Raw genomic sequence first — 16,754 nt, 5'->3', positions numbered from 1 at the left:
TCTATTACATCCTCGTACACTTTGTTTATATCACTTCCTCACACAGTCAATATTTTATTTTATAGTATAAGATAACCCATTTAAAATTTTATAATAACCCATATATGTAAATTATCAAATAAACTATGAAACAAAATTCATATATTATAAAATCATGATAAGCCTTTACATATAAGTACAACTTTTTCCTCATAGCAACATTAAATGTTTGTAAACATTTTTTCGAATCGTTTTCTAAAAAAGTAATTATTTATAAGTATTAATTATTTATGCTTTTTCTAAATTAAAAAATAATAAACGAATACTCTATGTTCCAGATAATATATTAATTTTTTTTTTTTTATTAATTATACATAGTAGTAGACAATTGTTTTCCTATATATATATATATATATGTATATGTAAATATAACTCAATAATGTATATATGCATTCCCCATTATATTTTCATTATATTTAATAAAAAATATTATAGCATAATAATAAAATAAGTTATATATAAAGCAATAATTAATTTCAATTTTCAAAAAATCATTTTCATATCTACACTAGCTATAACCTATTAAAGACACAAAATATTAATTTAAATATTGAATTTTTATAGAATGTAATGCATTTTATATTTTTAATATGATTCATATATAGTACCTAAATTTTTCGCTTCTACAGTAAAAGAAAAAGTACTTTAAATTATCTCTTTTTTTATATTTTATCATATATATTATATGTTTTACAATTTCTAAGAAGCTTCGCTAATACAATTTATACACAATATCTTTGCATCTATGACGATACATGTTATTTTTTATAAAACAATCATATATATAAATGCATCTTGCAAATTGGCAATAATTTTTTTATGCAAATGCAAAACATTAAAATTGAATATGTTACTTAAAAAATACCTATGACTAAAAGCAAAAGTATGCCATTTTAAGAATTTGTTAATGATAAACGTGAGACCCTTAAATCTAAATTAATCCAAGTTCCTATAAAAACTTCATTAGTTGGTCACGATCACGAGAAAAAATACTAGTCGTCTTAACAGAAATGAATTTATTTATTAATTTCCTATAATTAAATTCACAAGCATTATAGCATTTTTCTTATTTATTCTTTTTCTAACACTATAAATTAAATCAATTAAAATAATGAATGCACTTCCATAAACTACCTAATTTAATAGTATATAGAATTATCTACTGTACTAGTATTGTGTTTACAATTATGTAATTTTTTTGTAAACTACTTCACCGCATCAGGAAAATTATGTTGTATTCATTAAGAAGAAAAGTAAATTCATGGAAATATATAGATGAATACAATAACCTCATAACTACAAGTAGTTCTGAAAAAGACAAAGTGTATTATTTCGGTAGCATTCATTATATAACAAATCATACTCAGAATTTTATTTAGAAATGCTATTATTTTATTATATATCTATAATTCCCCTCTTATACGGTAAAAAAAAAAAAACATTTTTTAAAAATCTTAAGTAATAAAGATATTTTATAATATTTTTCTAATCAAAATTATTTTATATAATAAACATTATCTTTTTTCTTTTCAGTAAAATATATGTAATACAATATAATACATTCACATCGTTTGATTAAATACAAAAAAGGACATTTTTATTTTTAACATAAAGTCAACCATGAGGGTATTTTTCTTATTATATCTACCAATACTCATTTTAGTATTGAAGGAGATAAAAAATAGAAAAAATGTATTTTTCATTTAATATATAAATTCTCATATAATATCAACAAAATGATATTAATTATAATATTATATTTTAATTTTGATTTAATACATGCATTTTTAATAGAAATCAATTTTAACACACAAATATATATATTAAGCAATAATATACAATTATATTTCAACACTAATTTATAATACAAAATGAATTTTATTAAATCATTCAAATTTACAAAATAGCGAAAAACGTAATTTATTACTGTTATTATAAAAATGATACCTTATACATATGTACATTTATAAAATTATATCAATAATAAGTATGAATATAAAGTATATAACAATAAAGATATTATATATATTATTTCTTACTATTAATTAACTTAAATTAAAATACAAATTTCTTATTGTACATGTTATTCTGTTATCAATTTAATTTTATGACATTTTTCATTTTTTCTTAATATCTTATAAGTAGCTATTGTAACTAGGATAGCTAACATAAGGAAAGTTACTGCAAATAATAATATAAAAGTATGCCCTTCATTCTTTAAACCTAATAAGCTACTGAGGTATTTTAAAATCATAGCATTTATTTCAGTTCTATTATCTGGTGTAGTTGCAGGTATCAACTTAAATTGACCTAGCATGGGTAATCCTGTTCCCAAAATAAAAAAAAAAAAAAAAAATAGCAACTATATATCCATAATTTTTAAATTTCATTTTTTTTAAAGCTATATCGCGAATTCTCCTATTTTTTTCAAGATAAGTATCATAATCTTTTTTTTTTACCCATTTCTTTTGAAAATGGAAATGTTTTCCGTCAAACATTCCATTATTATAATCTATAACTTCTGTATAGTATTGTGCCTTATTTAATAAACTTTTGATTGATTGTTTATTTTTTTCTTTATTTCTTCTTTTATTATTAGTTATAATTATTTTTTCGTGTTCTCCCTTATATGGTAAATCTTTTAAAACTAAAACATTTGAATCCTTATCATTATTATATTTTGCCAATAATCTACAACTTCTTTTATCTAATTTTTCCAAAGAATTGCTATCCTTACTCAAAGATTTGTTAAACATGTTCTAAAGAAAAAAAAATAATAACGTAAATATTTATTATGTAAGAAATATATAATTCATGCAAAGAAACAGTATTAATAAAAACAAAATACGTAAAATATGAATAAATATTCTTATATAAAAGTATTATATAACATTATGGTTAAAAAGGAATATCCAAGACAAAAGGATAAATGCATCAATTTTAATAAATAAGAGTAACAAATTTTTATAATACATTATATAGTTATACAATAGTCTAATATATTCAATAGGCAAAAAAATTATTCGTAAAAAATGTATTTCTAATGATAATATGGAAAATATATTTTTAAAATTTAACTTTATAATTGCTTCGTAAATACTTAATTAAATATATATAAATGTATTTCTTTTCACAAGAACAATGAAATATATCTTTAAAAATATAAAACACAGTTTTATCTTAATATTAATCGGAAAAGTAACTAAGGTACAATAAAATGAAATAACATTAATTCATTCATAAACTTTCAAAATATATAATTACTTAATGTAATACACTAATTAAATTTTTTTTTTATTATATTTTTAAGAATTTGCTAATAAAAAAAATATGTTATATATTATTTCATTGATATAGTGGATTTATATGTAGAAGAGAATATATAGAATATATAGAATATATATATATTATATTTCTCTACATATTAAAATAATAAATGATCATTCTAAAGATTTTATCTTATATTTTTAATTTTATAATCATCATATTATAAAATAATTTGTTGTAAATTTCTTCGAACTTATTAATTATTATAAAATAATAATTATAATATCTATAATGGTACTAATAAATAAAAAAAGTAATGTTATGTATAAGGCTTTTTATCAAATTATATATAACACGCCCATTAGTTAATACTTGCTCATATGAGTTTTTTTTATTGCATATATTATATTTAAAAATAACAAGTTATATCATATTATCTAATCTATTAAGACACTTATTGTTAAGTGAAATAAAGATATATATTTTATTCATTATCTAGTATTTAAAAATATTATCTTCAGTTAAATTAAAATAATACCAACTATTTCTAAATGAAATGTTTAAATATATAAATTTAATTAATTTTTTTATTTAAAAATAAATATATTTACAAGAAATATTAATATAATAGAACATAATGAAAAAAAAAGTATATTAAAAGTAAACTAGCATAGAAATATTATATTCAATTGTGTTAATTTTAATATACTAAAGATAATATGTATTTACAAATAAGAATAATATATGGGTGTAATATATGTATAACAAATAAGAAGAATGACGAAATTATATACTTATATATATAATATAGTAATTTTTATGTTCACAATTTTAAAAATAAGATATTATTTTTTATTTATTCTTTTACTAATACATAATGTCAAGAACATTATTTAGAACATTAATAAAACAATGTACTTAAATAAATATAATTTTGATAAAAAAGGTTTTAGAAAAAAAAATATGGTGAGTTCAGATATTTCTGTTCATTTTGTATTATAACTGAATATTTGGTAATTATAAAAATATTATGTTTACACAACATTATTGTAATAATATATTATTAAATTATTTTATTTTTCACCTAAGATATTACACTTTTATGGAAATAATTAAGAAAGTTTAAAAAAGTAAAAATAATTAAATTTAAAATTCTATATATTATTAAAAATTAATTTACAAAGAATAATATTATTTCGCTTTTATTATTTAAAATTTTTTATAGTGTTTTATTGATTCTTATAAATTTTTTTATTTAATTACACTTTTTTGTTTCTGTAATTTGATTCTTTCACATTTTTACTCACATTAATTTTTTCTATATAAAATATATGTAAATGCATTTTAGTAGTTTTAAATAAAACATATATAATGATTAAAAAAAACAAAAATACATATATACAATAAAATAATTCTAAATGTTTGCTTATATAAAGAATTTATTATTGTTAGATAAGTTCATTGTTACTAAACTTATATTTGGCGTATATATTATTAATTGCGCATATATATTTTTCTAAATTTTCCACATTTTTGTAAAATTAAAGTATTATGTATAAATAGTTCCCATTTTTATAATATATTCAATTTTCTACTTATTAAATTACTATATCATGAATTGTTTTATATGTATTCGTATTAATCTTGCAATGATTTGTACATTTAAGTGTATATTTAAAATAATTTTTATTTCTTCATTTTTTTAAATATATCATTTACATTCATATATTATATTCTTAATATATTTTTTCAATGTTATTCCATATATAGAAATTTATTACCGTTCTTTTAAAATTTTTGTCTAAGACATAATAAAAAGTTTTTAATATTTATCGAGAAGAAATTAAGTGTATAATTCATGAATAATTTGTAATACATTAACGTACTTATTATAAAAATGTTACATTGTTTAATTTATTCTGTTAGAAATTGAACATTAATATATTTACGTAATAATATATATCTAATTTATTATTTTAGATGAATAAAATTTTATGATTTCATTCATGTCATTTTTCTTATATTATAATTTAGATTTATATCTGTTTCTTTATTAACAATTATCTTTCTACTTGATGAAAAGTATTCTATAACTCTGTGTTCGTAATTTGTATAAGTTTACGAGCATTTATACATGTTGTGCGAAAAAAATATTGTGTCATTTTAATTTTTTCTTTATAATTTATACTTGACGATAACGGAATAATTCGTTTACATAAAAACTTAACTTATTTATAAATTATTTTTAAATTATAATCGTTTTACGTATATATGCCTTTTCCATGTTTTTATTTTATTATATAGTATACTAATAAAAAAACGCATATATTAATTCTTGCATACAAAATTTGATTCTTTATTTAATTCACTCTTAGATAATTCTTCATTTTGTATTAAAATATTTTTCTGTTAAATAGGAACTTTCATATATAAAAATGTAACTTTTACAGTTTATTTTAAGGAAAAAAAAAAAAATAATATATATATATATCCATGAAAAAAAAAATATTAATATGGTATTATAAAATATATAACAAGATATATAATTTTTCAAAATAAAAAGTATAGTAGATATTTTTAATTGTACCAAAAAATAATAATATTACAGAGGAATATGAGAAATAATATAAAGTATCACTAATTGTTTAAATACAAATTAACACAAGACTTATATTAAATTATATGAATTGTTTTATCTTATTCTTATTATTAATCAAATTTTATATTTTTCATAGTTATGTACTTATATAAAAAAATATATTCAATCATATTATTTAACTAAGTTTGAAAAATACATAAAATTCAACATTTAAAAATATAAAATAATTCAAATTCATAAAAAGAGAGAGAACCTATTTTTTAACTCTTTTGCACAAAAAAGACATGTGAGAGTAGGTGTATTTGTAATATTTAAGCAGATATATATATGATAAATAAGTACTTAACTAATGATATTATGTTTACTATTTTTTACTAAAATATTCTTTACAGAAAGAAACGTATATTTTACTACTTGTTTTACCTTTTCCTAAACTTAATCTTTTCATATTTCTTAACCTTCTTATGATAATAAAACACAGCTGATATAATTGTGAAACCTAAAATAAAGAAAGTTGAGAAGTATATTAGGAAGCTAATAAAACCAAATACATAATCACTTCCATCTATTAACGTCCTCTTCTCGCCTTCGGATAATGTCTTCTTTACCCATGTATTTTTTACTTTTCCCATAGATTCGGTAAACGAACTTAAAAAAGATGATTTCAACCAATTATGAAAAGAATTGTACCATAAATTTCCAGCGTACAAATTTAATATCTTAAATAACCCCCCTCTTAAGCCATAACCACCATAAAAATCTAAAGATAATGATAATGATAACAACAAGAACAACATTACAGGTAAAACAAGCCGTAATGCAAATTTTTTGAATATTATTTTTTTATATATTTTATCACTAATTGTCCTGCTGTTTTGAAGAAAATCCATATAATCGAGTTCCTTGAATATTTTTTTTTCCATATGGGAATATCTTTTTGTTTCAAATACACAAGATTTACTTCTCTTATCTTGTTTATGCCCTGCAGAATTATTCAACGCATTTCTACATATTTGCTTGTTTTTTGCTACAACAACACTATCATTATATGTTACATCTCTTTTCTCGTTTACTATATTATTTGGTAAATCTCCTTTTAAACATAAAACATAAGAATCATTATCCTTTTTATATTTTGCTAGTAATCTATAAGTTATTGAATCTAATTTTCCAGCATATTCGTAGTTTTCATCTATATATTTGTTAAACATACTCTAAAAAAAAGGTAAATATTTATTATTAAATCATGTATAATTTCATTATAAAATACAGTATTAATAAAAATAAATCACTGAGACTATTCATAGTAAAAATTTTCTTAAATAATATTATCATATTACATCATTGTTAAAATGGCATGTCCAATTTAAAACGATAAAAGCAGGAATTATAATAAATAAGAGTAACTTAGTTTTTTTTTCCATATTATATATATTTAATACTATAATATATTCAGTATAGTATAAATTAACCGTAATACAATATTCTTTTGATGACAAAAGATTATACTTGTATTTTAATAAATCTTTTTTATTAATATTTTGTAAATAATATATAATAACTATACATTCTTTTTACGACAAACACAACAAAGGTAAGATTTACAATATATAAAAATAATTTTACCTAATTTTATGTTAATGTAAGAAAATAATATAAAAATAAAATATTTTGCTCCATTCAAAAATACTCAAAATACGTAAAACCATTATTTAATATATTAGACTAATTTAATAATTTTTGTATTAAAACATTCAAAACTTAAAATGAAATAAGACTTCTAAATACTGACACATATTAAATTTATGTAGAATACAGAATGTATAGAATATATAGAATATATATTTTATAGAATATAGATAATGTATTTGCAAATATATTAACAGAGTAATTGATATTATTAATGATATTTCATATTAATAATTTGTATATTGTAAAAAATTTTATATTTCAAAAAGGGTTATATTTTAAAATATCAATTATTAATACATTAAAATAATAGTAAAGTTAAAAAAAAGTAACAATATTTTTTATAATTTATTGTACTGCATTAACTACAGCAATGGTATTAGTTACTATTAAACATATGTATTCTTTTATTTTCTATATCTTATTTAAAAATAAAATATATATGGTATTATCTAATATATGATAAAATATATATTTTTAATTTAATTAAAAACTTATTTTTAATTTTTGTAATATAGGTTCTTAAAGTTTTAATATTTCATTTATTTGTAATTTATACTATTTCTTCTACAAGAAAAACATTCAGAATTAACGACTTAATCTTTTTTTGTTTTTACTTATATATAAATGTTTAATAAAAATGGAATAATAAAAAAAAGGAATATATCTATAAACTATTTCTCTTATTATTTTTAAAAAAATCAAAATTGCCTTGTTACATCAATGTATTATTTCATACTATCAACAATAAAAACGCATATCGTATTAAGTTATCGAGTTATACAATATATATTTAAGTATTTTAAAAAAAAAACAATTAAATAAACAATTGAGCATGTTTAATTAAAAATAGTATTAATATTTAACTTTTCATCAGTAAAACATCGTAGCATATTTATTCATAATTTACTGCATATATACCAACTATAAATTAAAATATTTCTAACAAAATTTGAATGCATCCTTCCAGTATTCTAAAGCTCAAACCATAACATCTGTGCGTATACATTACATACAGTAAAAAATGTTATTTTTAAAAAATAGAATACCTTTTAATATTTATAGAAAAAAAAAGAAATTAAAGAACATATTAAAATTTTTATTAACATGTTTTTCAATATTTTTTTGTAGATATTTCCAAATATTAATCTAAATATATATAGGTACAGAATTATTTTTGAAAAATATAAAATATAATATATGTTTTATGGAATAACAAATATATTTTCAAATTTACTATGATGTTATTAATAAATCAAATACTAACGTTAATTTGGGTTTCATCTTGAATTTAAAGAAGCGAGGTTTTTAAAAGATATGATTACTATAGTTGAAAAAATTCATAAATAATTTGCATCAAAAATCACGTAATTTATTATTATTAAATTATGCAATTTATAAATAATAAAGTAATTTTTTAATTAGCATATATTAGTACTTATAGAAATAATAAAAGCATAATATCATTTATTTGAACTAACTTAAATATATAATGTGGATATTCTCTTAAATATTATATCATAATGTGAAAGATTGCAAATTTCAAAATAATAATTGATTACTAATATAAACCACTGATGTTTCTGTATATAAGTTCCTATAGCTATTGAGACCAAACATTTATATAGCAAAAATTGAAAGTAATACAAATGTATAAATTGTTATCTATATACAATGATATCATCGCAGAAATATATTAATCCAAAAAAAAATTATTTTAATTTTATTTAATGGCTGATTAAATTTCATTAAACATATATTATTCATTTTAACTATGTAGTTAAAGTTTATGGCATATTAATATTAATATTTGTTGTACAGTATTAAATAAAAATTATCTAACATTTGTTCAAAAAATACACTCGCTTTATATGGTAAAAAAAAAATATAATTTCATTTTTCTACTGAGGTATAAGTGACGTATATAAAACATATTTATGTCTAGCAACTATGTTAGTTAACTAGTAAATTTATAAATAAATTTTTAACCATTCCTCTAATTATAATGTTTCACAAAATCTAAAATTGATTATGTGTCAAAAATAATTCAGAGTTATATGTGAACATATAACAGTGTATATTTATGATGTCATAGTTAAACTATATATAAGCTATATAAATATATAATAAATATACTGTTATATTAAATAAGCTCTTAACGTTTTATTTTTCAAAATGAATTTTATTAAAATATTATTTGATATACATACATTTAAAAAAAATGCATATGAAAAAAAAAAAATTATATGGAATTGGTTACATTAAACAAAGAATAGCACTATATATTTAAATTTAAAATAATATATAATAAATTGTTTTAAATGATTTTCCAAAATACCACTTACTACATAAAAATTGAAAGAAACCCTTAATTTTCAAAAAAATAAATTTCCTCAAGTTGAATTGTAGAAATTGTAATTTTATATATTAATTAAATAAGAACATATTTATAGTAATACATATTTGCATAAAAATTTATCATATCTAATTTTTGCTTATAAATACACGCTCAATTCCACATATTCGAAAAAATAAATTTCAATTTTTAATGGAATATCATATAAATGTTTATGCTTAGTGAGAGTACTAAATTGACTCACAAGTGTACACTAAGAGATAAAAAAAACGTAGAAAAGAGAAAACTCTTATTAATATTTAACATATATTTATTTTATTATTTTATTTTTCTGTAACAGCATATATTTTTATATTATCTATATGGAATAATAAATTTTATATTTTTATAATGGACTTTTTTAACATATAACTTCATTAATCTTTTAGTACATCCACAATGATTACAGGAAATATATATTCCCCCGAAGTAATATATATATTATAATTAAACTTTGACTTTATTTTCTTCTATTTAAATTACATATTTGTGTATTTTATAAATTTATAAATACCTATTCAAATACTTAAAATAAATTAGGATACAACTATATTTCCATTATAAGTAATCAAATTTTTTAATACTTCATAATCTCCATTAAACATTAATTATATACGATAAATACCTATATAAAAAAACTAAAATCCTATTAGAAAAATTAATACTGTTAGAGGAAATGTTAAATCTATACTGATATGTGTTGAATATTTTAAAGTTTTTCTCTGAATAGGGTTAGAACATTCTATGAATTTATATATAGGTATAATTCGCATATATAATAGTTTTTTAAGCAGATTATATATGATAGAAAATGGTTTATATATAAAAACCATACATTTCTCAACAATTTTTTCACATAATATGTTGAATTATTTTTATTCTTAAAGTAAAGTTTTCCATAATATTCTTATACAACATTATCATTTTCGTTGCATGAATTAACATATCCATTTCCAAATGTATTATAATTAGTTACATATTATTTATTCTCTTCTCATTTTACAATAATAATCTATCTACTATTCAATCTAATTCTTTATCATCACTCAACCAATTGTCTAAAGATTTATCATATATACATTAAAACCAAAAGAAAATATTTTTATAATTAATAATTTAATATATTTACCTACGCATGAAACAAAATTCTTTTTATATATATATATATATATATATATAACATGAAGCATCAAAAAATAAAAATAAAAACTTTTGCAATGTCATTATAACTAGTTTTTGAAATGAGAACATATTCATGTAAAAAGGAAAAAAGGAATAGTTTTATGATAAATAAAATATTTAACTATTTTATTGATTTTGGTTCTATTTAATTTTATAATATGTCTAATTAGGTGCAAAATTCAATGTATATTCACAACGTAGTAACAAAAGGGTATATTTATTTGCATTCCTATTTAATTCTTTTTTTTTGTTTTTTTTTTTTTAAGTACTAAATAACATTAATAAAATACAAAAATAATGTATAACAAACAAAAGAAAATTTTAAAAATATTCTTGCAAATATTTTCATATAGATATTTACAAAATAAGCAATATACAATAATATAATTATTGATAAAAATAATATTATTAATAAATTCTCAAGAAATATATATTATAATATTCATACAGAACAATTCTAAATTGTTGATATGAATTCCTATCGGAGAACAAACAATATAAAGTAGATTTTTGGTGAATAAATATTTTATTTTATTAGAATAGAAGAAACATATATAATGAGAATGGACACATTAGAACATATTATGAATGTCATTATTAATATTTTGTTCTGAGCTTTCTAATAATATGTTTAATCTGTTGTACATTTTATAACTTTTAAAAATTATTATATAATTAAACAAACAAAAATTACTGAATACAATGTATTAGAATTCATAGAATAAAGGAAACAAATTAATAAATGTAAAAAACAATTTTTACACTATATATTATAATTTAACATATCCACATACCTATGACACGTACAACATTTGTACAGTAATTAATAAATATCATTCTATGACTGAATTCACATAATTATTAATAATGCTTCAAAAATTACTATCCAATTTAACGCTTTTGTATATTCGTATCTTATAATTATATATATAATACTAAAGTTCTTATATAATTTAAATAAAGTATTTTATTATTATAACTAAAATAAAATTTAATAGATTTGATAATCAAGAAATACTTATTTTTTTTTTTTTTGAAAAAAATATAAATTTATAAGTTCTATAGAAATACTTATTATAATAAAAGAATAAAAAAGTAAATTTAGAAAAAAAAAAAACATTTTTAGTAAATATTATAATTAAAAAAAAACAAATTACAATAAGAAAAACATTTTAAATTAAATAATTTAGAACATTTAATTATATAGATAATAAATTATAAAAGATAAATCATAAAATAATATACATTGCCATTTACGAAAGTACTTAATACATTATATTTCTTTTAGGAAACTTTATGGTGCAGATTATTATATATTTATTTTTTATTAAATTATGTATATATATTACCCTAATTAATAAATTAAATGATAGCTTTTATATAATTAAAAAAAATAGGTAAAATTTTGAAATTTTTAATATTCTGCAGTATTTCACAAAAATAAGATAATAATTTTTTTTTTTTGTATTTTAATATACTTGTATATATATTTTTATAAATATATTGAGAAAGATTTTTCATTAGAGGTTTTTAAATAATTCTCTTATGTGAATACTCCTTATTCTCTCAAAATTTACAAATTTCCTGTAATATAAAAATTTATAAGAGATGATTCTTATAAAATAATACTACTTAATATTATGAATCCATAATAATAAATATTATATAAAGATATAAACTCTTATCCATTTATTGTTTTGTAAAATTCCATGTAATTAATTGAGGTGGAAATTTTTAGAGCATTAATTTTTTCCTATATTTTCTTATGCATGTTGTACTTACTAAAAATATTAACGCAAATTTAAATTGATTAATCATTCATATGCAGTAAAATAAAGGAATGAACTCTATTAAATTTTCACTTTCCTTGAAATATATAATTATGTCTTGAGTGAACGCATGTAACACAGGCAAATAGAATTATTAAATATATTTTTTTTATCTATGTATATCTATTAATTAATATATATATATTTATATTATTCCCTTAATATTTCTTAGATTACTGTAGATATGATATCATTTCCAATAATCATTTCGCATAAATATAACTTTTGTTATCATAATTTAGGTTTCTTTTAACATAATATTTACGTAGTGTTATAATAATAAGGCTTATGAACACTTTTAATTTAATATTTTCTCTAAAAATTAATTAATATGTGCTATTCATTTTTGAGTGAAATGATTTTTTCCTAATGTTTAATTACGTAATTGTTTTTATGATCATCCTTATTATTGGACTACTCAAACTTTTCTATACTGCTATTACTACTATGATGTCTATTGAAGAAGGTCCACACAAACATATATATGTTAAAATTATTTCTTAATTTCGGATCATAATGAATTTTAAATTCATATATTTCATTTTACTTTAGAACCTTATTGATATTTGTTTATTCTTCCCATTTTTAACACTTTTATATTACAAATAAGTCTACTTACATATAATTAATATAATTCTTTTAAAAAAAAAAAAAAAAAAAAATTTTAAGTATAATTTTTTCCTTTTTTTATGTTCCAAATATGTTCATACATTACAATCAAGCTTCCATATGTTATTTCCTTGTGCATTTTATTTATTATTACATTTTCATGTTTTCTTATATACTTGTTTAACTATGGTGAAAATTATGAACATTTGCACCAACATATAAATACAGTTCAAGCATATGTACACTTATTTGCATGCATGAAGTGTTTTCTATCTTATTACAACAAACTAATAATGTCCGGATTTTCGCTTATACCTTTACTCCTTTGTTATTTTTTGTATTTTTTTTTTTGCTTTCTCCATGCTTACGATGAATGTTTTAATCAATCTCTATATAAGGATCTTTAATTGAGGCAATCATAAGTACGTTAACAATTTTGACCTAATATAAAATAGGATACATATAAACAAATTTTCTTTATAATTAATTTAAACATATCACTTTTCAGGTAACGCGCAATATATATTACTTTTTATCTCTTTTCCGTATTCACACACGTAAGATAAGTAACTCCTTTAAGGAACTTCACTCATTGTTGTTTATTTCTCCTGTAATTTATTTGAATTTTATCATTTTTTTCATTCTCTTTTATATGCATGAACTTATTCTAAATGTTTCATATCTATAGCAGAAAAAAATAAGTTGGTAACACTATATAAATAAATTTCCATTATGCAAAAGTTTGCACATATGTATATGTGCCCACGTTTTTTGTTTATTACTTTTTAATATAAATGATCTAATACTTACATGAAAGGAGAGTGTAAAAAAACATATATGCATGCATGGCCATAATATGCATACATAAGCATCTAAACGTGGATAATGATATCTTATTAACGTGCATACATGTGAACTCATTTGTGTCCTTAAGTTATTTCAGTTAATGACGTAATATTGTATTCCTATTACAAATGCCTTATTCCATTTATTTTGCTTTAAACATATTAAATGAGCATTAGTGTCTGTACAAAAGAATCCTTTCTATGGATTTCTTTATTCGCGTCACATGTAATGGTTACAATATAAAAATATTTATATATATGAAGTTCAGCCAAAAAAAGGAAATGCCGTAATTATTTCGTAAAATGAAACACATAAAGCAGTCTGTAAAAGATACATCATATATGTTTTATTTGTTACTATTACTATTATGTGACCTTTATTTATATACAAAAACACGCTTACATCATTCATTTTAATAATATAGTTAACTAATTCAATTCATTTTTCCAAATTATAAAATAAAAATGCATTTTTTGAAATATAGGAAAGAACATGTATTGAAATATATAAATGTATACATATATTACGTAAGTATACATATGCACTCATACACATGCACCTATGCTTCTTTACACACATACATGCATGTTCATATGCACATGTATATATACATATCATAGCAGCATGGATGGCACACATATATTCTTGGAAAACAATTGTTTTCAACTTTAATACATCCAATACACATGAAAGTAGATAATTACTTCCTTATTTAGTGGGTTTTAGGTTTTATGTATCAATTAAGAGATGCAATAAGCACTTAAAAAAATTTTGCAAACAGTTAAACTTCCCTTTATTATGTGTTTCTTTTTCATAAAACATTTATATATACATCTATCTTCGTTTTTTATAAAAATATTTTTGTAATCGGTGTCTGAACTTAGAAAAAAGGTAGAAAAAAAAATTAATGTCTTCAAATTTAGAGTTATACACATATACTTTATATAAATATTAATTAAATTTTATGTTATTTTACTTTTTTTATTTTGTAGGAATTATTTTTGCATGAACTTGTTAGATAATATATTCCTTCTTTTCCATTCTCTTCTTTATTATTATAACTTTCTTTCAAGACCAGTAAGTCTTCTTGATAGAGGTACAGGTAATTCATAAGAAAAAGTATTCTTCATAACCATAATATTGATAATTTTTACATATATATATAAAGTTAATTTCCTCAATTCTCATATTGTATATTTATTAAAGTTCGTTCATGTATTCTCCTATTAATACTTATGGATACAATCAAAAATGATACTCTAAGTACTGAAAATAAAATAATTTTTATAATTTTAATTACACATATCACAACTATTATATCAGTTGAATGTTATATTGTTAATTCAGTCACTTTTCCACAACTGTAAAATGCAATATTACATTTTCATATTTTTTAAAACTCGCTCAAATAGTAATTCCATTCGAATTTAATAATTTCTTATTTTTTGATCTTGATTTTTCATAAATTAATTACAAAAAAGAAAGAAAAGCACAAAAGCGTAGTTAATGAGAGAATTAAAAAAGTGAGATAAGAGGGAAATGTTAATATATGAACTAAAGAACTTTTAAGGAATATATGCACACTTGTAATGCATTTTCGCTCGATATATATACATGTAAATAATTAATAACAATTAAAAAACAAGAAATATAAATTTTAAAGTACAATATTACACAAAAAAATTCAAAACATAATATAAAGTTAACTCAAAAAGAGGTTTATTCTTTTATTTTTTTGGTGAATAGTTTAATTCATTTTCGATTATAATGTTATGCATATTAAAAGTATTTTATTAATTCTCCCTTTGGTGGACTCTAGTAAAGAGGAATTTTATTATTATATACTCAACTTCACGTATACAATAAAAATAAAAATATATGAAAAGCTAATAGTATAAAAAAATATGAATAATTACTAAAAAATAAGTTTTTTTAATTATATAACAATTTTATTATCATAACTCTTCTTTCTTTTATATAGTTCTTTTTACATAAATAGTTATTATGCCTTATACGAAAGAATATTTTTGTAGTACTTATCTTTGACTTAACCTATAGGAATGTTCTTAATTAATTGTTATTTTATTTTACACTTCTATGTAATATAATAATTTTTATTATTAAATATTTATATTCAGGTGAAAAATATAGGACGAGGCAATTATATTATAATATTTTTTCAAAAATATGACATAATTAATTAACTATAAATTATAAAAAATAGATCTATTAAAATAATTTTACTTTTTGAACACTCAAATTTCCTACTAATACATACTGATTAATATAAAGCTAATGA

General features: G+C 19.1%; 2 protein-coding genes across 2 annotated transcripts; both read right to left on the bottom strand.

Annotated features, from left to right (window-relative positions):
• Positions 1–2,122: 2,122 nt before the first annotated feature.
• Positions 2,123–3,014, bottom strand: MKS88_001604 (uncharacterized protein; the record flags this gene model as incomplete). The annotated part of the gene is made up of 3 exons (XM_067214545.1): positions 2,123–2,364; positions 2,591–2,798; positions 2,931–3,014. 3 exons carry the CDS (start codon positions 3,012–3,014, stop codon positions 2,123–2,125), a joined length of 534 nt encoding a protein of 177 aa, XP_067074970.1.
• A 3,310-nt stretch (positions 3,015–6,324) lies between these two features.
• Positions 6,325–7,329, bottom strand: MKS88_001603 (uncharacterized protein; the record flags this gene model as incomplete). The annotated part of the gene is made up of 2 exons (XM_067214544.1): positions 6,325–7,119; positions 7,246–7,329. The coding sequence occupies 2 exons, from the start codon at positions 7,327–7,329 to the stop codon at positions 6,325–6,327; spliced, it is 879 nt and encodes a 292-aa protein (XP_067074969.1).
• Between the last annotated feature and the right edge of the window lie 9,425 nt (positions 7,330–16,754).

This window comes from Plasmodium brasilianum, chromosome 5, assembly GCF_023973825.1.
Source record: "Plasmodium brasilianum strain Bolivian I chromosome 5, whole genome shotgun sequence".
Taxonomy (NCBI): domain Eukaryota; phylum Apicomplexa; class Aconoidasida; order Haemosporida; family Plasmodiidae; genus Plasmodium; species Plasmodium brasilianum.
The sequence above is the reverse complement of the archived record's forward strand: the minus strand, read 5'-3'. Positions and strand labels throughout refer to the sequence as shown.